Genomic DNA, 22,092 nt, shown 5'->3' with positions numbered 1-22,092 from the left:
GATTCACAATATATTTGCAATAGTATATTTTCCTAACATGAAAATAATGAAGTAGTTGTTATTGTATTTTAAAAATCCAAAACACCTCCCCCCCAAAAAAAATTAGTCCTTTTTTGTATTTAATAGAATTGTCAAAAGTCAGAAAGTTCCAAATCAGCAATTGGCCTTAGTATTGAACAGGGCTGTGGAGTTGGTACATAACATCTTCAACTCTGAGCCTGACTCCTCAATTTATAGTACCTTCGATTCTGAATCCTTTATTTATATATCAATATAAGAAATAAATATACTAATTATTTATTTCCTGTATTGATTGAAAGTACTCAATCTACAAGTGATTTCATCACTTTCAACATGAATCATCAGGCTACTTTTAGAACTCTAACCTGTCAAAGTTTGGGTCTAAAGACTATAGGGATGCTACTAATTTTTGCTATACATCATCAACTTCTATAATGCATTGACACATGTATTTCCCATCTGTTGTTATTGTAAAGTGTTCAAAAGCAGCCAACTTTGTTGACTCCTCTTTTGTCATTGTGAATTTTTTTAATGGCAGACTGCTTTCACTAATATATGAAATTAAAATAATCAAATCATCATCTGTGAAATGAATTTTAACATATTATTTATATCACAGTTTATTTATTTATTTAAAACTTTTATATGCCGTCACCACATGCCTCAGCACCTCGGGATGGCTCCAGCACGTACAATTAGAAACAATAAAACAATAACTAATTCCATAAAATTATATAAAAACAAAAACAAAAAACAAAAAAGTGACTGTTAATGATAAAATATTAATTTTAAAATAGCAATTACATAAAAAGGTTTTATGAACCTTCCTGCTGCTGAAAGGAATACAAACTTGGCCCCAGGCACATCTCTCCAGGGAGTGCATTCCATAATCTGGGTGCCACCGCAGAGAAGGCCCTGCTCTGGGTTCTTTCTCTCTCCTTTAAAGAGGGCTCCCAGAGCAAAGCCTCTCCCACAGATCTTAAGGGGCATGAGGGCACGTAAGGGAAGAGGTGCTCCTTCAGGTATCCTGGTCCCAAGTTTAAATGTATTAGGAGTTGGAGCTGGCACATTTTTACTGACTCGAACTCCAGTTATCCAAGAAATGCTTCCAACTCTGACTCCACAGTCCTAGTACTGAAAGGCTTTTTCAACTGAATTCAGAGATAAGAAATCACTGCATATAATATAACCATCTAGACAAAAAGAAAAAAAAACAACTAGAAGATACTTTCTACATTTTCCCTACAGTCAGGCTTGAGGAAACTAGAAAACATTTCATATTTTTCAGTAACTATAACTTGAATGTTACCAGAACAACTTTAGCACAGACTTACAAAGAAAAAATTCAAAACTTCTAATTTAAACTACTTATATTTAGAGAATTTACAAAGATTCTGTCTAAGATTTAGCCAATGAACTGTCAAAAGCTACTATCACACAACTATTTGAAGTTTCTTACCTTGCCTTTCATTATTAAAGCTTGAATCACAGAGTTTATCTTCATCTCAAAGCATGCATAGAATAGTTTTTATTCTCAGTTAAAACACTACCAGTCTTTTGGTTTTTCCAGAATTGTGACATGCAGTTAACAGGCTTCAGAATCGCTCAGGTGGGTCCATGCCACAGCTGATGACAAAAACTTAAACTCTGCCCCTGAATACTGCTGCAGCACCCACATTCCCTGTGTCCCAATGCAACCCAAGGGACTGAATGAAGAAAAGCGTCCTATAAGCCCTTTGGCCCACTTCCACGAACCACTGTAAAATACACCTCAGTTAATGCAGCAGAAAAGGAAGTTGGCTGATTTTTCCGAACAACAAGGGCACAGGCACAAGTGGCATGCTTTTGGTAATGGAAAAACTGTGTTGCTTACAGTGCAAACTCCAGTTTAAAATTGTAGGCTGTTAGCAAAGCCCTTGACAAAAGATAAGGTAAAATAGCAATAAAGGGACTATTACTGTGTGCTAATTATTATACTGATGCACTGTCCTCCTCCTAGTGAGCTCAAAGAAACTTACATCATCCTTTCCTACTTATTTTATTCTTACAGCAATCCTGTGAGAGAGCTCATTTGGCTGAGAGTGTGCAATTGGCCTAAATATATTTAGTGAGTTTAATGGCTGAGTGCAAATCTGAACTCAACCCTCTGACACTGCAGTCTGATACTCTATGTTGAGAGCATCTAGAATTGCATATGGATGGACAGGATATCAGAGGTATCAGAGTGAGAATATTAATAAATATTTACCTTAATGAAGAATGAGTAAGTTGGCAGAGCAATCCTGCCACCCCCACACAAGAATGACCTTGGAGAAAGGGTTTTGGGGGCATTTCAGGGGGGTGGAGACAGGCACCACCAAAATATGATGTTTCATGGTGGTACTTCAGACTCCTCCTAGATAGTCAAAACTGGCCATCTGCTCTGGCACAGCAGCAAAAGCATGGAGGAGACCTTCATCTCTATGCTGCTCCTGCCCTGGATAAGATGCCCATGATCTTCCAAGTTTGGAGGGTTCCAGGAAGCCAAATTAGATTGCACCCTTTGTTATTTATGCAAGATTTCTCCTATGTTAATGCATACCTATAGAACTCTATGGTGTCATTTCCAAGGATTCTAAGTAGGATGGTACATTCATTGAAAAAAATAATAAAAAGAAACAACTGTCTTGCTTTTCATGGTAATGTAAAATAAATTTAAAATAAAATGAATGTGAAAAATGAATATGGGTGCACCGATTTGTGTTTTTATCTTCATTTGTCTGATTTGTATGAATTTGGCACAGTCTATAAATTTAATCAGTTACAGTCAGCAGAAGACAGTATCACCTCCACTGAAACCAACAGGAAAACAAATACAAAATGAATGCAATTAAAACAAATGTAAAATAATATGAATATGGCTTCCTTCTCTGCACTCCCTATGTCTTCTCACATACCTGCCTTGTGATAAAGCTTGTTCAATGGGCAACTTATATCATATCCAGCTCCCTCCAAAAGGCTCTTGGTACTTTTCACTAACACTTTAGAATGTTACCTCTTTATTCTCCATATCTACCATTTAAAAACAGGTAAAACACACCCTGTAAACATTCATTGTTTCTGTGAACCTGTAAGGTTTTGGATATTTCTATAATATCTACAGATCTATACATAATTTCAGGAGGAGGGAGCCTTGGTTAACATCCAACACATGCAAGTCATGAGAATGGCAAAGGCCAAGATTTGTTTAAAGTTTCCTACAACGTGTTCAGCATGGAAGATTTCTACCTAATCGAATTTGTCCTTTGGTATTATAAAATCAATAAGGGCATTTTTCCCATAGCATAAGAAACAGTGATATTAAGGAAAATAATATTCTGTCAATTTCATTCACAGAAAAAGAAAGAAACTAAATTATGTCTTTATGCTAGTCAAAGTAATGTTAAATCAACTGAATTACCTTACACAACTCCGTTGCTTTTTGAACTGAACAAGAGCTGGCTTGAATTAACATGGCTTAAAGATTCAGCATGTGCTCAACAATGAGAAAAGAATCTAAAATCTTTTAAATATGATGCTTTCTAAGCACAATGTGTTGGTGCCTCACAATGCAGGATAGTCAAATCACATAAAACTCTTTAATCAAAGAGTTTAAAAGAAACTAGTCTAATCGCAAAAGCAACCCCTCAATAAAGGGGGTGAATTTAGAATGGGAAGTTTTATTTTGAGTATTTGATTGAAATGAAGCTTTCATATTAGGAAATCATAGGGAAAAAAGGTGTTCAGCAATCTGAGGGAGAAGAATCTGCCGTGAATTATATAACTCTACAGCATATTTAGTTGAGTTTAGATTGTTTGTAAGTGACATGTGATTCTTCTGGCCACCCCAAACCCTAACCCTTTTAAAGCCACCTAGAAATAGTGGGTTGCCATATTGTTCAAAAAGTAGGATGAGCATTTCAAATAGGTCTCAGATTTTTATGTGGGACGTTTGGAGTATCGAGAGCCTACTGGAGTGGACCTAATGACTACTTTTGTGACTCTTTCAAGGCATAAGCAGGAAGCTATTTCAGAGCAGATTTCAAGTAATACAGAAAAATGATTTCATGTAAAGGAATTGGCCTGTAAGAGTTATTATTCTAGTATAGAGGCTGGTTTAATATTTTTCCCCAAGCTAAAGGTATTAGCCAAAGTTTTTATTTTCTTAATTCTCATTTAAGACCTCCCCCATCTGGGAAACTGGTTCCTTGACCATCTGCCACCTTCTAATCATACAGGAATGTTGTTGATTTTCCCTCAGCTAGGTTAGGATGTTTTAAAGGATGCCTGAATTTTCCAAATATATGGAAGTAGATTATTATGTGTAATGCTGAACTAGATGAACTTGGACTGTCTAATTTCAAATATATTGTTAATGTAGCAGCTACTACAATACAAAAGGTTGAGGGGGAAGAGACTAGCTCACTACAGGGACAGCCTTGGGAAACTAAGCCTAAGTGTCAAAACACCTGCATATCTAAATTTCGGGTAAAATTGAAAGTGCTGGTGACTATCTTTAAAGGCCTATACAGTTGGGTACCCGAGAGACTATCTTCTCCTGCATGCATCTGCCTGTGTATTAAGATCATTTTCACAGTTGCTCCTCAGGCTACCCCTCTAAAATTAGGTGGATGCCAACCAGTGAGAAGGCTTTTTCAGTTGTGGTACCCCATTTATGGAATATTTGCCTTAAGGAGGCTTGTGTGGCACCCATAGTTATAACCTTTCTATGCCAAAGATCTTCTCATTTTTCATTTTTTTTTAAATTCTACAGTGCTATACTGTATTATTCTATAGTTTCTCCCCAGTTTTTATTTTTCCTGTGTTGATTTATTTTTCACTGTGCAACTGGTATCAGTGAAAACTATTGCTAACAGATGGGATGCTCAATTTAAAACAAAACAGAAAAGAAAGGTCCCAGATATGATAGGAAGTCACTCCCATTAATCTACCAAAATCTAGATTGGTTCATTTCATTTCTATACCACCCATAGCTGAAGCTCTCTGGGCAGTTCACAACAGGATATAAGAACAATAAAATAGAACAGATAAAACACCAAGAATTAAAAAATAATTTAAAGTAACACAGAAGAACATTAAAAGACAATTTAGAAAGACCTTGGCAAAGTGTAAAACAAAGGCACCTGGCTAATTGTATCAGGCCCCAGAATGACCAGGGAGGTCTTTATATGCCTCCACAAAAAGGGCTGTCTTATTCTGGCACTGAAAAGATAGCAAATTCAGTGCCAGGCAAGCCACAGCAAGGAGGTTGTTCCAAAGATGGGAGACCACCAAAGAAAAAGTCCTGCCCCTGGCTGCCACCCTCCAAGCCTCTTTAGGGGTTGACACCCAGAAGAAGGCCCCAAAGGTAGAGCATAGTGTCTGGGTAGATCAGTTGTGAGATGCTTGGACCTCTGAGTCCCAGTTAATAATCTGGCTGCCACATTCTGCACCAGGAACAGCTTCTGAACCATCTTCAAGGGCAGCCCCACAAACAGGTTTATTGCAGTAATCTAATCTAGAGATTACCGGAGCATAGATTACTGAAGCCAGGCTATCCCTGTCCAGGTAGAGATGCAGCTGGGCCATTAGCAAGAGCTGGTACAAGGCACTCCAAGCCACCAAGGCCACCTGAGCCTCAAGTGACAAAGATGGATCAAGGAGTGACACACCTGCTCCTTCAGGGGGAGTGTGACCCTGTCTAGCACAGGTTGACCCCCCCCATCCAATTAAAGGAATCACCCAAAAACAACTCAGTCTCGCCTAGACTGAGTTTCAGTTTGTTAGACCTCATCCAGTCCATTATTGTAGCTAGACATTGCTGTAGCACGTCCACAGTCTCACTGGCTAACAATAAAGAGGAGAAACAAAGCTGTGTGTCATCAACATACTGATGGCAGTGCACTCCAAAACTCTGGATGACCCCACTCAGCAGTTTCATGTAGATCAGGGGTCTCAAACTCAACTTACCTGGGGGCCGCTGGAAGTAGAGTCTGGGTGAGGTTGGGCCGCATCAAGCATTCCACCACCGCGGGGGTGGTGGGCCGCTCATCCCGCGTCGCTCCCGGAGGCCGGCCTGGGCGCTGCCGGCGCTTTGAAGGCTGCAGGGCCCCTCCCCCGTGCCCCGCCTGGCCCAGCAATTGGCCCGCGGGCCGCGAGTTTGAGACCCCTGATGTAGATGTGAAATAGCATGGGAGACAGAACAGACCCCTGAAGAACTGCATGCTGGAGAATCCATGGGATCGAACAATATCCCTCAAGCACCACCATCTGGAGATAGCCTTCCAGACAGAAGTGGAGCTGCTGCAATGCAGTGCCTCCCGCTCCCACCTCAGCCAGCTGCCATTTCACAGATGGTGTACACTACAGAAATGTTATCTAAATATTTCTAATGTTTTCTGTTAACACAAGTGAGACGGTAAATGTTGAGAACCCAAAATACTAATAATTGAGTGGGTTGGGCCCACTTTGAATTTCACCTCTGCTAGTAAGTATACTTAAGATTATAACTGGAATTAGGGAAGAGACAGAGGAAAGAACATGGAGAAGAACTTTAAGAAAGAAGCTAGAATTGTCTTAAAGCCAAACAGCGAATATAAGAAATTTCACTGTGATAATCATTTAAACTCTAACCCTAACCTACTTAATAACCTTATTCTTAGGTAACAGAGGTTGCAGAGAATACTTGTTATAAACACCTTTGTCAGTTATTATGTACTTAACCTTAGATATACTGATTACTTCATAAGTATAGTGCACATGCAAGTTGACAATCCATCTTGTTGAGTTCCTGAAAACACTCTGGAGCTAGTGGTGCTTAGTTCCATCCCTTTCTGACTAAAATGTTCCTATGCCAGTAGAACGCATTGTGAAGGTCAGAGTATTTGAACAGTGCTTGATCATTTCTAAAAAAAAAGTTATTGTCAAGCTTGCTTAGCACATTTTTGGTAAGACAGGCTCTTTTAATTTTCTCTTACATTTTTATATATCATTTCAAATATTTCTGAGGTATAGATGACATTTTTTAAAATGTAAAACCATTAAAAATAACAGAAAACAGATCAAGTTCTAAAGTACCACCAGTTTTTCATTTGTGCAGCTACATACCAATCTTCTTTCATTAGAATCGCAGAGGATAGTAGGGAATTTCAGCCCTTTCAAAATCATTTCATACCACCAAGAAATTCTACCTTATTACACAGCTGCGATGAAACAAAGGATGTAATGGTTTAACATACTCTCTACCATTTGTATTTCAAGTTTGACTTCAAAAACATAAGGGACTTCTCGTTCAGCAGAGTTAGAGGCTAACACTAATTTAAGAAGCAGAAGGTAAAAATGTACCTGTACAGAGCAATGAAGTTTCAGATCTCTAGTAAAAATGAGCTGGCAGCGCCAAGCTCATGTGCATGCCAAGCACAAGCTGCAAATTAGGATTATTGTAAACCATTCATGAAGACTGGGCAGAAAGCAGTCAGAAAGGCATAAAAAGGGTGTAGGAAGAAATGGAAGGCAACACTTCCACAAAATATAGTGCATTTACATTGACAACTCAAACCACACTATAATCTCGAAACATCAATCACCTTTCGTTTCCCTGCATTCTTTTCTGCTTTCTAGACTTTTCACCAATTGGTCAATTACTATGTGGCCTTCCAGGGGAGGCTGAGGAAACACATAATATCAGATGTGAGTTCAGCACAGTGGCTTGGTAGAGAGTAGTGGTGAAGGGTGTTACCAGGTATGCAGACAATTAGAACCTGCTGATATGGTTTAAATTATTACATAGACTCCAGTAATTGCTGTTTTTACTCAGAGGAATTGAAAAGACATGAATTATATTAACTTTAGAAAGAAAAACCGAAAAAACCTAAATATAGTTCTATAAGGACAGACCTACATTTTTGCTAAGACTAGAGGAAATGTTTTCTAGCATCTCCCAAAACAGAATATAGAGCTACTCCCAGCATGTAAAATGGGCAGGAGGTATTAAATATTTGGCAGTATTTTTAGTGGTACTAGTTTAATTGGTTTCTCTTCTGTTTTCTAAAAAGTGTAAAATAAAACTTGCTCTTGTATCACTCTTTTAAATCTGCGTTTTAAATATGTGGACACATACTACATTTGTAGTATGTAGCTTCAGTACCTGAAGCTTTCTGGCATATAGTGCATTCCTAACACACAAAGAATTAACGTGAGAACATATCCATAAGAACTGAGATGAACATTAGAGCAGAAGTAGGGACCTGATGAGGCTGGTCTGGGCAATGATCTAGATGAGAACACCATAGCATTAATCAGTGGCGAAAATCCATTTAGGAGCTGTGGCTAGTTCATAGGTATTTGTTCTTAAAACACAGCAGATAGAAGAGTGTTATAAAAAGGCTGGGAAGAATCAAGCATCTTCATGTAACAGTGATCTCTCAACTAAGCACACAGTTTTCTTCAGACAAGTGCAATGGTACTGGTGGTGGGAAGAACATAAATCTATTTTGCTAAACTGGATTAAAAAGAATGAATATGAACAGCTCAGAGCAAGCAATTCTAGGGCATTCATACCATCCAAGGGCTTTCCATAATTCAAGCAAGATACTTCTTTCTCTTCCTGGTTTTACATACAGAGGGAATTTTTGTATAACATATAAAACAATGCAAGAATGATACTAAACTGCAGGATGTTTTTTAAAAAAAGTTTTGATTGTAAAACTTAAGGCTTGCTTTTTGGGAAGCTAATTGTATTTTTTCATGTCAGATCACAGCAAGATGCTATAAAATGAACATTTGTGGGAACCGGCCTCAAGAACTTAATGAAAAATGAGTCTGGCAATGAAGTATTTCATAGCTGCGTATGTCAACTGGTTAGATATTGATAGAAAGAAGTTAGTATAGGGAATGAAAGAGACAGTTATTCTTGGTGTGCTTTCCAGGGCCAGGGTGGCACTGACTCTTTGGGTGAGGACTTTGAGGCCTGGGAAATGAGGTCTGCGGACACAGAGATGGTGGAGGAGAGAGAGCTTATCTCAAGGCTGCCGACTCCAGGAATTCAGGCAGACCCCAGGAACTGACAGGGGGTGGAAGTGCTGGGAGGGGACTTGGGAGAGGAGCTGGTACAGTCCCTAACTCCATCATCTGGATAGAAGGGATTGTGTAGATCTTGGAGACTAGTCCTTCTCCAGCAGAGCAGAACCACAGTTACTGAAAAGGACAGTTAACAGAAATAGTTTCTAGGTTGGGTTCAGCAAACCCTCTGCATATGTTCAGAGATTTCTAGCAGTACATTGGAAATATACTGCTTTTTGCCAAAGAACTGCCTGTTATTTGAGAGGAAAAAGGAGGGAACCCAGCTTCTAACAGCTGGGGAGAAACTTTATGGTACAGCATAGTATAAGGTACAGTGTAACAGATACTGAAGATGAAACTCAAATACTTTGGTCACCTAATGAGAAGGAAGGACTCACTGGAGAAGAGCCTAATGCTGGGAACAATTGATGGCAAAAGAAGAAGGGGACGGCAGAGGATGAGGTGGCTGGATGGAGTCACTGAAGCAGTTGGCGTGAGCTTAATGGACTCCGGGGGATAGTGGAGGACAGAAACGCCTGGAGGAATGTTGTCCATGGGGTCACAATGAGTCGGACACGACTTTGCAACTAACAACAACAGTGTAACATATAGAATGTAAAATAATGAGAGCGGGTGACCATTACCTCAAAAAGCTATTTAATTATTAAAATATTTCTCCCTTAAAACGTTCATTATTATGTAAACCAGGCTGCTAGACAGACAGCATGGCCAAACTCACCACACTAAAACAAAATATCATAAAAACAAAACAGTCAAGTACACCACCATTCAAAACAGTTAAAAGCAATAGAGGCATTAGCAGACCACCATTTAAAAGGCTTGGGCAAATGAAAAAAATGTAGTATCTATTCCTATTCATCTCTCTATGAGGATATTCCACAGTCAGGTGGCCACCACAAAAAAGGTTCCTTCTTTTGTTGCCGTGTAGTTTACTTTTCCTGGCAAAGTTTTAGGCAGGAGCCTTAGCTGCAGATTCTTAAAACATGGTGCTCTTTTAGGAATTTGGAAGCCAAGCTGTCTAGGGCTTAAAAGGCAAGCACCAGCCCCCTGAATCTGGCTTGGAAATGAATAGGTAGCTAATGCAGCTATCTTATAATTGGTGCAATGTGATTCTGCCCGCTTGTACCAGTTAAAATTCTGACTTCTGCACTAGCTGCTGCTTATGAATCATCTTCAAAGGCATCCCTATGCCAATAATCTAAATGGATGGTTACTGCAGCATGGATTACTGTGGCCAAACTATCCATGCCAGGGAATAGCTGAAGCTGGCAAACCAGCTGAAACTGGTACAAGGCACTTTGTTCCACTGGGTCATATCACCTATTCACAGTGTAACATCAGAGGGAAATGGCTCACAAATCTAGTTTGACCCTAATAATGAAGATAAACATGGCAGAGGGAGGCATGCTATTTTCCCTGAATATCAGCATAGTAAAAGTGTTTACAATTCCTGAAGAGCAAAAGGACTTCTATGAGCCCAGCTGGATCAAAGGTCCATGAAGTCCAGTATCCTGCTTTCTGCAACAGTCAGCAAGATATACATGAACAGGAAATGAGAGCAATAGTCCCTCCCATGCTGCCTCCCCACATGCTCCAGCAATGCCATACTGACTTTAAACAGGAAAGTGGCAATTAGCCATCATGGTCGATAGTTGTGGATCCATCTATTCTCATGGATGTGCCTTTAAAGCCATCCAAGCAATGGATGTCACCCCATCTTGAGATGATAAATTCCACAAATTGCTTATGTATTGTGTGAAAAAGCTCCCCCCCAGTCTTCTTTTCTAGAAGTAAATGTCACCATAGGAATATTCGAGATCTACTCTAGCCCTAAAATATTTTTTTATTTCAACCCTAGACCCATTTGCCAGTCATTTAATTAGCAGTGGCAGTATGTTTGCCAAACACCTTCACAGATGAATATAGGCTTTGACCTGCTATTGGGCAGTGACAGCTCCACACTCCTCCAAACACCCTTCAAGAGTTTTCACAAGTTTCAACTTGTGTGCCTTCCTTTCTTGCAAATGCCTGATTTCGCACTTCAATACTTGGTTTGAGAATCTGTGTGGATAACCATAGCCTATATGCTTTAGATTATTCAGTCAAACTGTGAAAACTAGGTGTTAATATCTTTACTACACAGTAATAAATGTTGTAGTCTTAAGACTTTTGCTTTGAAAAAGGCACATGCTCCCATGACCTTTTGCTGTGAATATAAAAGTTTGCTCATATTGTATTTCCACCTACACTGCTGGAAGAGCCTCTGAGTCAGTGCTGTTCCAGAAGAGGAAAGGAAGGAGGCAGAATTCCAAAAAGTCTCTGGAAGCAGAACAAAGGCTAACAATTGGAAGACCTACACAGTACATTGGACAGACTATTTTGTTGATACTTTATGTTTGGAAGAGGTGAGATTCTGGATTCTTAATGCCTTATTTTGTAAAGCATTTCAGCCTGGTATTCTCCTCAAAAGACCTTAGACCTCTATGATTTTTGATGCTTAGGATCTCACTATTAATTTCATCTGAAACCAACCCTTTACAACCTTTACAGTTTATTTATTTTATTTATTTGAAACACTTGTATGCCACCCCATTCGCAAAAGCCTCGGGGCAGCTTTTAATACAAATAAATAACTATACAATTACATTAAAATCTATACAATACATTAAAAAAATTCCATTATCAGAATGTGAGCTCTGAGCCTTGTCTGGTTCAGCCAACTCCACATCATCCTCAGAGCCTGAGATACAAGTCCCACCAAAACAGGCCATTTCCTGTGCATGCCTGGGAATCCCATCAGAGCACGTGTGTGGCACTTGGCACGTGAACATTTCATTGCTTAATAATTATAATTTTAAAAATGCATTTTAAATTTTAAAATACAAATTACCTCTGAACGTAATTAATATTTTTGAGATTAATGAAAGAACAACTTCATCATATGCTATTGAATGGGAGGAATCAAAGTCTTAAATGAGGGAAAAGAAAATTACTTATTCTAAGAAGCTTAAGGTTACCTAGAAAGCAGAATGGGCTAAAAGTGTGAAATCAGTCTTAAGGACACAGTCGTACTGATTACACCCTCAGCACTTTGAAGTCCCCAAACTCAGAACATTCTGAGTTTCAGGTGCCCTGACAGGCTGGAGCCAGCAGGATGGGAGTTAAAACAGAAGTGTTCTTCACCTCCTTGTCCTTCATCTTGGGTGTTTTTCCCTAGATGGGATATTTAATCTGCCTGGTGAGGGTGCTTTGGAAAGGGTGAAGAAGTGGCAGAAGGAAGCTCGGGAAAACTGCTTCCTTTGCCTCATCCAGATTGCTTTTCCAGCTTTGGAAAGCGGTCAGCATAGTTCCTTCTATACCAAGTGCAAGGAGTCAGATCTCCAACTTGCCCTTCTGAGGTCACAGCTCTATGTCTAGGTAGGTTTCTGAGCCATTGTATGATCCCCAAGATGCTCAGTTTGCTTCCCAACCTGCCCCAGAGCTCCAACAAAGATTATAACTGATCAAGGATTGGGCAGCCACTCTCTGCCATCCCCAGCAGAGGTTAACCATCCTTACTCTGAACAGTTACTCTGCATGGGTGCATCCATATTACTGAGGATCTAGCAAACAGATACCACACGGTTGATGACCTGGTTATGGACTTCATCCTATCTGTAATCTCCAGTCCTTGGGTTTTACAAAACTCCCATCCTTATCTAATTCAGATCTTGAAACTCTGTATTTCTTTTGTGGTTGTATATACATTATGCTTTTTGATCCATGGAATACAATTCCAGGATTTTGTTCATTTCTTTGTTCTGTGTTTCAGCCAAAATGCCAGGATAGTATTAGGTCTTTTTCCTAGTTCCACTGATGTAGACAACACAAAATCTGCTTTGGATTAATATAATCTATTCATGTTTGTTTGTTATATTTTTATCCCACCTTTTTCATTTCAAGGAATTCAAGGTGGGCTGTATATGCTCCTCCTCTCAATCTTATCCTCATGACAACAACTTTGTGAGGTAAGTTAGGCTAAGTGTTTGAGAGTGGCCTAAAGTCATTCACTGAGTTCCATGGCTAAGTAGGGTCTAGAACTGAGATCTCCTGAGTTCCAGTCCCGTACTCTTAACCACTGCATCACACTTATAATAAAAGCTGAACTTGAACAGTCACTTTTGTTGTATCAAAACAATTTTTACAGTGCTGCTGGTGTAGTCAAAGAGAGACTTGTGGAAATGGCATAGATGGGAGGGTGCGGTCTTCCCCTCTCAAGATGTCAACTCTAGAATGCTCCAGTGGAGCCCTGCGCAGGCACAGAACCCAAATGAATAATCTACAGAAGCCACAAAGAAGCTGTTACATATTTACTATAGTTGTCCTGTACTATTTAAACATCAAGATGATCCTACAATTTCAGAAATCAAAAATTCAAAACAAAATATGGCAGTATGTGTAACAGTAGACTGTGAAACAGTATGCATCTGTTTTATTTATTACATTCCTATACTGTCCAGTAGCTGAAGCTCTCTGGGGAGTTGTGTGTGTGTGTGTTTACACACATGTGTATTAGGAATAAGATGCAGTGCCACCAAAGAATTTTTTGGCAATCTCGGGAGAGATAGCTCAGCTTTGACAAACAATACGTCTAGTGACTCCTACCAGTGAAAATATAGCAATGGATTCCCCAAAAGTTAGAATAAGACTAGCGACTTACTATGTCCTGATACCGGAGAAGTGCAATAGTCCCGGTAAAGACAGTATCAGACAACATGGAATTTTATAATCTGTGAGCTGTTAGTGGATTTTCTCTTGCATAAAGAAAATGCTGGACCAGCCCATTCTGCAGCTACATTTCTGTATTTTGATGCACAAAATATTCTTCTTCAACATCCTACAACTTGAAGTTTGTTCCTATTTATTATTTTATATCTCAGCAATTGCAAGTTTAGCTTAGTACAACAGTATGAGAGAAAAGTATTTTTAAAAAATCAGCACATTCTACCTCACTTGAATGTTTTGTTCATTGAGCAAACCACTCAAGCAAGAGAGCCAGTGTGATGCAGTGGTTAAGACTTTTGAACTGGAACTCAGGAAATCTGGATTCTAGTCTCTACTTGACCATGAGGTTTCTTGGATGATTTTGGGCCTGTCACTGACTTTCATCCTAAGCTACCTTGCAGTATTCTCGTGAGGATAAAATCGAGATATTGAATATCTAAAGACACAAATGTTCTTTTGAATTACCTATCCATCTCTTGGAACTTTATACCATGTTAATGAAAATGAATTTTTTGGCCTCTTGACAGCTAAAAGACTAATAGTATAACACTGGAAAGATTAATGGTGACCTGCAATAAAACAGTGGGTGAAAGATTTAATAAAACTTTTGATTTTTGAATGGGTGACCTTCAAACATAACTTACAAAATGATAAATATATGGATATTTTGCTGGCTTTATCAAAAGTGAATCACAAGAGTGTGTTCTGTTATATAGTATTATGGATTTCTCTCCTTAATTATTGTTGAAATATTGCATTTTTCTTTCTTTTTTTGTAGTGTAGTTTGTCTGCTGCAATAAAAATAAATTAAAAATTGAGAAGAGGAGGAAAATGATAAAAGCTGTCTTGAGATCTTTGAAGGAAAAAAGGTGGGATATAAATATACCAACAAGCACATACACATAAACAATTGTTGCAAACACCTCCTGGACAACACAAGATTATTTTCTTCAGATATATCTTTCTCTTGGACAATCTTTTTAAATTGGACAAAACATGGGGCAATTATTTTCCAGTGGCATTTTGGACTTCTCACTTTCAAAAAAAGTATGAAATTATAGTCAGTAATTACCATAAATTAAATTCTTAAATCTAAAATGGTTACATTTAGCCAACAGCTCATACATTTTAGATAGCTTTTTATAATACAGCCAATTGGAAAATGAAAAGAATGGCACATTGTTCATTTTCAAAATGCAACAAAATAAATAGAAAGATGTTGCTTAGATGCAGTTTAGGAACACAGAGAGCATATGTCCAGGAAAATGGAAATGTTGCTTACCTGTAAATCGAGTTGCTAGGATACCAAGCAGACTGAGCCTGGCAAGCTAAGGCTCTTCAACCCTATAAAACATATCCAAAGTAATGCATTTCCAGAACAAAATACTCAGGAGAAAACATAAAGGAGGAAAGGATCTTTGGCCATTCAATAAATGCTTGTGTGAATCATGTGTTTATCAAAACAAAACAAGCAAGGCAGGATGTACTTTTTAAAATGCGTGTTTGCTTTGCAATTTTAGGTAAGAAGGCAGGAGGAGCCTCTGAAACAGCCACATGGAATCCTTCTGACAAGGAAACGTTCATGCCCCATGCTTGGCCTGTCCCGTAAGAACTACTTGCGCTCATTGTCATGGCTACTGCCTTAATGCTGGTTACTGTAATCAACAGCACTTTGTTTCATGTCCAGTGTATCTAGCATCCTCATGGGAGGAAGAGAGTTCTTGGCCAGCATACTCTAAAATTGACTGTTCTTTTGATTTGAAGTTCCACAGACAGAACCCACTAAAATTATTCACAGATACAGCACATCCTGTGCAAAAATAATTTCGTGAAGTAGCAAAAGAATAAACTGGTGAAAGTATTATTTGGTGCTCCTGTGAAGTATCATTGTATCATTGGAGGAATATGCAACAGTACTGAGAAGTTGTTTGGCTGATTTTTCAAGATGGCTTTTTAAAAAAGAGTTACATTGCAATAGTCAAGACAGACACTTGGATATTTTGGGTGAATACTTTAAAACTAGTTAGGAAGTTTTCTTCCAGGTTAAGAAAAAGAGAGCCTGTTCTATATATGTTAGGAGGTATTCCAATGAATCATCTTGGCATTCCAGTGGTACCTGGTCAGTAGGGGTGGGAAATGGAGTGCAATAAGGGGTGATGGGTTCTGTTCTGTTCTCCTTCTACTAGGAGCTTGAAACATCGGTCCCTTTGAATTCTGTATGACAAGCAACCCTACTTTACATATGACGCAACGTATAAATATTTTCTACAAGACAAAGAAGCAGGAAAAAATAAATTAGATGCAGACTTAGGAACTAAAGGCATCCCAGTACCAAGCATCCCTTGCATTGAACAAATAAACATGGGCAGAATAGTTTATTTCTGCTATTATGGAGCAAATGGAGAGATGCATAATTTCTCCGTTATTTTAGGACTTTGGGTGGGATAATAGGTTTGTTTTGTCCTTTTCAATTATGAGTGTTGGTAAGAGGGTCAACTTATTCTATACCATTTTGTCTGGTACAAATCATGTACAGTAATATAGTCTGATGCTTCTCCTCCTTTGAAAACTCAAGATTGTGAAGTTTGCAAGGGCAGCTCCTCAGAGATTAACCTTTCATTCATTCTATTTGCCTGGAGGAAAATGCTTTACGAAACTATTTCACACCAAATGAAGACTCAGGAAGAAAATGTATTGCTCCTCATCTAAGCATGATCTTCAGAAGCCACTAAAATCTTGTTAAGTCACCTTATACTCATTGAAATATTTCCTGTTTTTCAATTAGAAAATGAAAGCAATATAAACAGTAAAAGTAATGATATGAGTAATACAAGAAAAGTAGGACATCCCTACTCAGCAAAGAATTTAAGAAATTAATTTTAAGACATCATCGAGCACATCTCCTGAAAGTTATGGCACATCTACACAGAAGATCAATTTGATCCATTTTGTTACAAATTTTACTTGTACAATTTACATCACATTTTGTGGTCTACTCCTCCCATGTTAACAGGCACATTGGTATCTACATGTCTTGAGTTAGAATTGGAATTGGGAATGAATCTATAACATGTATCAGTTAAGAGAAATACTTAATGAACAACTCCTGCTGCACTGAAACAATTCACTGAATCACAATAACAAATAATTCAGCACATCTGAAAAATGCATCAGAAGGAGTATGCACAAATGCACTTGAAGTCACACTGAATGGAGAGAGGTGACATGGGGGTCAGTCAATGGGGAAGAGAAGGATCAAATTCCCAAGGCCATAAACAAGAGCCCCAAAGACAGAGCCCAGAGGTTTAACAAGGCCAGTTTGTTTTCGTATTATATCATAGAAGGATATTATAACTCTTTAAAAGAGGCATTTAAAACAATTCCAACACTCTTTATACAAATGTTTATCAAATCAATTCCAGAGACTAGACATGTCAGAAAATTAAATACAAACTTCTAACATATAACCTCACCAAATGAAATCCACTGAATACACATTTATAAAGCTAAAACCACAATCTCATACTGGCATGACCAGCACCATTAAATTGTTTAAAATGACAAAGAAATGGTTTTATAATCTTTCCAAAACATGTAACTAAGGAAGAATGGTACAGTTATGGGCAATGTTTAAGAACGACACTATTCATACTTGTAATGTCTACTAAGAGACACACATTCTCAATTGTAGGAGACTGCAACTGGATGGACAACAGTTTCTAGCCTACCTTTATATGAATGTGTCAACCTGGAAATAAACCACATGCTCAGATATGCATGTAAGGCACATGAACTATGGAGCTACTTCCACTAACATTTTGAGTGTTCCTTTTCCAAGACAGAATCAGGTTGAATGCTTTTCAGAATGGGGCTAAAAATTCACTAGCAATATCAATGTTTTTACACTAAATTTCTAGGTAAGGAGAACTTCTGAGTGCTATAAGAACATGGATGCAACATGCATTTATGTGGCCACAGTCAATACTTTCAAAACTTTTAATTACACTCAAGCAGCTGGTAGCATCATTGACTCAAAGCCCCAGATTACCTTGATTGCTCTGTCATTATCTCTTATCAGCTGCTGCTTCTCATCTTCAAACTTTTGTAAAACATCCTGCAGTCGTCTTTCTGTGGCAAGCTGCTGCTGGTTGCTTTCCTCTGTCAGAGAGGAAATGGTTGTCTTAAGTTCAGCTATGATCTAAAAAGAAAACAGCATGCTAAAACTACTACTACAGTAAGAAGCATATATTCTGCATGTATTGATGCTTGACATGCAAATGTGAGTTGGCAAACTCAGCTGTGAAAACTAAATAGTTTAAATTAACATATTACACTCTAGCGAGCAGAAAATTCTAACAGAGAAAAGCAATATAGTAAGACTGAAATAGCATAAAACTGCTGAACATAAAACATTTATAGGAGAATTTTCCACTATAAAATTCTGCAATAATTTACTCACCCGAACAAAGCGCATTTGTTATGTGAAAACATGGGAAATGTGGGATTACAATTTTCCATTTCACTGAAATGATTTTTAAAATCAGTCAGTTGCAGCAGCTTTGCACTGTTACTGGGATATGGAACAGAAGTTCAGAACTTTCTGAACTAACCAAAAATGACAATTTGAATATAAATATTTTTAGAAGTCCCCACTGATAACAAAACTTGATATTTTGGGTTTAGACAGAATACCATGGCTGGGAATCTGAAGAATCACAAACATTAACATGCTTAAGCATTTGCAAGGGTGTTTGTGCAACTTTTGCAGTGCGTGCTTCTCAGGACAGACCTGAGTGCAAAGAATTGGAGGTGTGCAATGTGGGGATTGGTTTTGATCTTGCTAAATATCTTATATAGTGCTTAGAATTATTTGAATATAAACTCATTTGGCATAGATATTAGTGCCTTATGAATAAAATGGGTGGTACTTGAATCTGTGAAGCTTTGAACAAGAGTCTTACAAATGTAGTGTGGGTCAGTGTGAATATCTTCTCTACTACCTAAGGCTACATGTATTAGCAAATTCACTTATGAGTATGTCCCACTAAGCTCCCTGGAACTGAGTCTGAGTAAACATGCTATTTAAGTAATGATATTTAGTCACTCTTTTACAAGAGACTTTTTTTTTGTATCATGTTATGGAGACCTAACCAGGCAGAGAATGTATCAGATATGTTAAGGTTACTTAACATAAATATTTCAGCTAGGTTTGCAGGAACAAGTATAATTCAGAGGAAACACTTGTTCCTTATAAAGCACTTATTGTAAAACCTTACTTAATAAAGTGACATATCTGGGAAACGTTTGCTTGAAAAGAACTCATAGAGCTGAACACATTTGTTGTGAAACCTTATTTAATAAGGAGGTATATCTGGAAATATTTTCTTTAAATAGCTCATAAAGCTGAATACATAGAGGTATAACTGCATTTTTGCCCTAAATAAGTGACTTCACTCATGTTAGGCACAAGATTCTGGCCATGCACATATGCAAATACCTACATGCCCACACAATATTCATTAAATCAGCAGTGTTGACAGATACAGAACTAGAAGAGCAGAGGAGACATGCTATGCAGCTTAGGAAGGCTGGATGCATTGAAAAAGCATGTCCAGTCCTTGCAAAACAGTCCATGGAGAAATATATTGATGCATAAGCTCAAATAGCTTTAGATTATCCAATTCAGCTCACTGAGTGCAAGGCCTTGTGCTAACAGTTTCCAAAGTCAAGGTAAAAGGAAATTGTTTAGCACAGGTACAAAGTTAGCAACAGGGTGAGGAGGCCTGGGTGGCAGATTTTTCCCTACTTTCTTCTAGTAAATAAACAAATAACAATAGAATCAATAAAAAGATTCACAGGTAAACAGCAGCCGTTTGGGGACTATCCAGTGCTTCATGTATCACTGCTTGCCAGCTGAACCATCATCATGGGTGTGTGTTCAGTGTAATTAGCTCCTGACACCGAGGGAACAAGTTTGTACCCTTGAAGCCAAAGTTTCTAACATGGGGAAGCTGAGAGCGGGAAAGAGGTTAAGACCTTTGGCAACCTAGTAACATAGTCCCAACCCCTGAGTGACAGCTGCTCTTCTGAAGAAGAGAGAAGTGATCCCTTAGAAGCGACCAGTTCCTCAAAATGTAAACAAATAACCTCTTGTGCTAAGGCCATGCCTTTGGGGGGCACCAGGCTTGTGGTGGTGGGAGATTTGCTCATCAAACACATACATAACTGGGTTTGTAAAGGGCATGTAGACCACATGTTCAATTACCTGACTGGTTGTAAGTATCACCTGCTGTCTAGATTGCTTTGCAGGCAGAAGTTGATCTTGGTACAAATGACATGGAGAAATGTAGCTATGAGGTCCTGGAAGCCAAATTTTGGTTGCTAGGTAGAAGGCCAAAATCTTGGACCAGAAAAATGAGTTTCATTAAAATATACAGTCCAGACAGTCAGAAGAAATTCAGTGTGTGAATGAGGTGGTGGTATAGGGAGGAGGAGATTTGTTAAGCACTTCAGAACATTTTGGAACAAGCCAGGCCTGCCTCAGAGGCTTCATCTGAACCAAGATGGAACCAGACTGCTGGGACTTAAGCAACTTTTAAACTGAAACTTTGGGGAAGACTGAAAGAAGCTAGAAGGCATGTAGTTCTGGTTGAAGCATCCCAATGAGAGGAAGATGCAAAGATTTTCAATTGGTTAAATGGCGGTAACAAGGGGATAGACGTTGTGGCAAAAATGATAATTAACCAAAGAAGCCAAAGGAGCACAGCAAAACTGTGTGTAGATTTGTCTGTGATCATGCTAGATGCCTTTGAGCCAGGGTGGGAAATTTGGAATGGCAGGTTATAAAGTATAACTTAGAAAAAGTGGGCATAATGGAGAGAACCATAAAGGTAAGGTCATCTATGGAAATAAACCCTACAGGAAGGACAGGGAAGGGTGCAATGTGGGAGGCATTGCCCTGTATGTCAAAGAGGGCATAGTGTTAATCAGATTAGAAAATCTAAAAAGAGCAGGCTCCTTCACAAAAGTGCTGTGGGGGACAATACCAAGCACCAAAAAGTAATATAGTTTTAGAGACATGGTATTGCCCCTGACACCAGAACACTTAGATTGATTTGGAGATAGAAAATGGTATCCGGGAAGCATGCAAATGAGGAAGAGTTGGAATAACCCCCACACTGACTCGCTAAATGCATGTTCTAGTCACAACAAAATGGTTAAATGTCTCAATGCCCTAAATGACTGTGACATTGGGCAGCAGGTCATGGAACCAATAAGAGGAGCAATTTTCATGCATTTAATCCTGAGCAGTGCCATTCAGGTCCTAGCATGAGATGTGCACATTGTCAATCCAATTAGAAGCACTGGCCATCGTGCTATCAGATTAAATATATATTTAAAGGTGCAATATTATACATGCTTAAACAGAACAAAATAACTCATGAAATATTGAGAGTCATAGGTCTTTTGGGGGCATGTTTGGAACTGTAGGCCTTTTTTCTTGTGCCCTAAGTGGAAAACTGCTGAGGAATTTCAATACAGTCATATTCAACTTCAAATGAATAAGCTTTCCTAAGATACAGGATCTAGTAAAAATGAAGTTGAAAAAGAGAGTCCAGATGGATAAATCTCTTCAAAATGTTTGACGGTTATTCAAAACAACAGCTAGAGTGACCATCACAAGTTATGAAAGGAAGCACCAAGTACAAGAAGTCACCAGAATAATTATCAGGCAGTGTCAATAAAAGTGTTGAAGAAGACTTCCTTCAGAAAATGGACTTCTTATCCAAATGGAAAGAACAAAAAAGGCAGAAATATGAACAAAAGGAATGTAAGTAGAAAATAAGCTGGACTGCTCAATAAATTAAGGGCGCTATACTGCTGTCCATCTTTTTGGGAGGGGGAGTTGTCTATAACTGCCATTAAATAAACTTGCCATTAAGAACTATAAAAGGGGAGAGAGCCACTTTCCCTCTCTCTGATGCACCAAGAAAGCTACTGCCTGCTTGCCCAGCTAGACTGACCTGTGACAGGGCCAAAAAACATCAACGCTGGTGGCAGCAGCCCTGCCTATATAAACGGACTCGCAATCGGTGCAGTTCAGGTATCAGGCTTTTTGTGGAGGGAAGGGATAAGTATTTTATTGTATACCTTATTGTTCAAATGCTATTTATATGCTATTGTTTTATATGTTCTTATTAACCACCT

General features: G+C 38.6%; 1 protein-coding gene across 12 annotated transcripts in view; it reads right to left on the bottom strand.

The window, feature by feature from the left end:
• Nucleotides 1–22,092, bottom strand: part of CEP112 (centrosomal protein 112) — a 289,816-nt gene that overhangs the window by 44,622 nt on the left and 223,102 nt on the right. For 10 of the 12 annotated variants that reach the window (XM_044449448.1, XM_044449445.1, XM_044449444.1 and 7 more), the window contains one exon: nucleotides 17,933–18,082. In XM_044449448.1, the coding sequence (XP_044305383.1) occupies nucleotides 17,933–18,082 (150 nt within the window). Of the gene's footprint in view, nucleotides 1–15,207; nucleotides 15,229–17,932; nucleotides 18,083–22,092 lie in introns of those variants that run through there. The other 2 variants (XM_044449451.1, XR_006416568.1) reach the window with 2 other exon arrangements.

Source organism: Varanus komodoensis, unplaced genomic scaffold, assembly GCF_004798865.1.
Source record: "Varanus komodoensis strain SLA01 unplaced genomic scaffold, ASM479886v1 scaffold59_1, whole genome shotgun sequence".
NCBI lineage: Eukaryota > Metazoa > Chordata > Lepidosauria > Squamata > Varanidae > Varanus > Varanus komodoensis.
The sequence above is the reverse complement of the archived record's forward strand: the minus strand, read 5'-3'. Positions and strand labels throughout refer to the sequence as shown.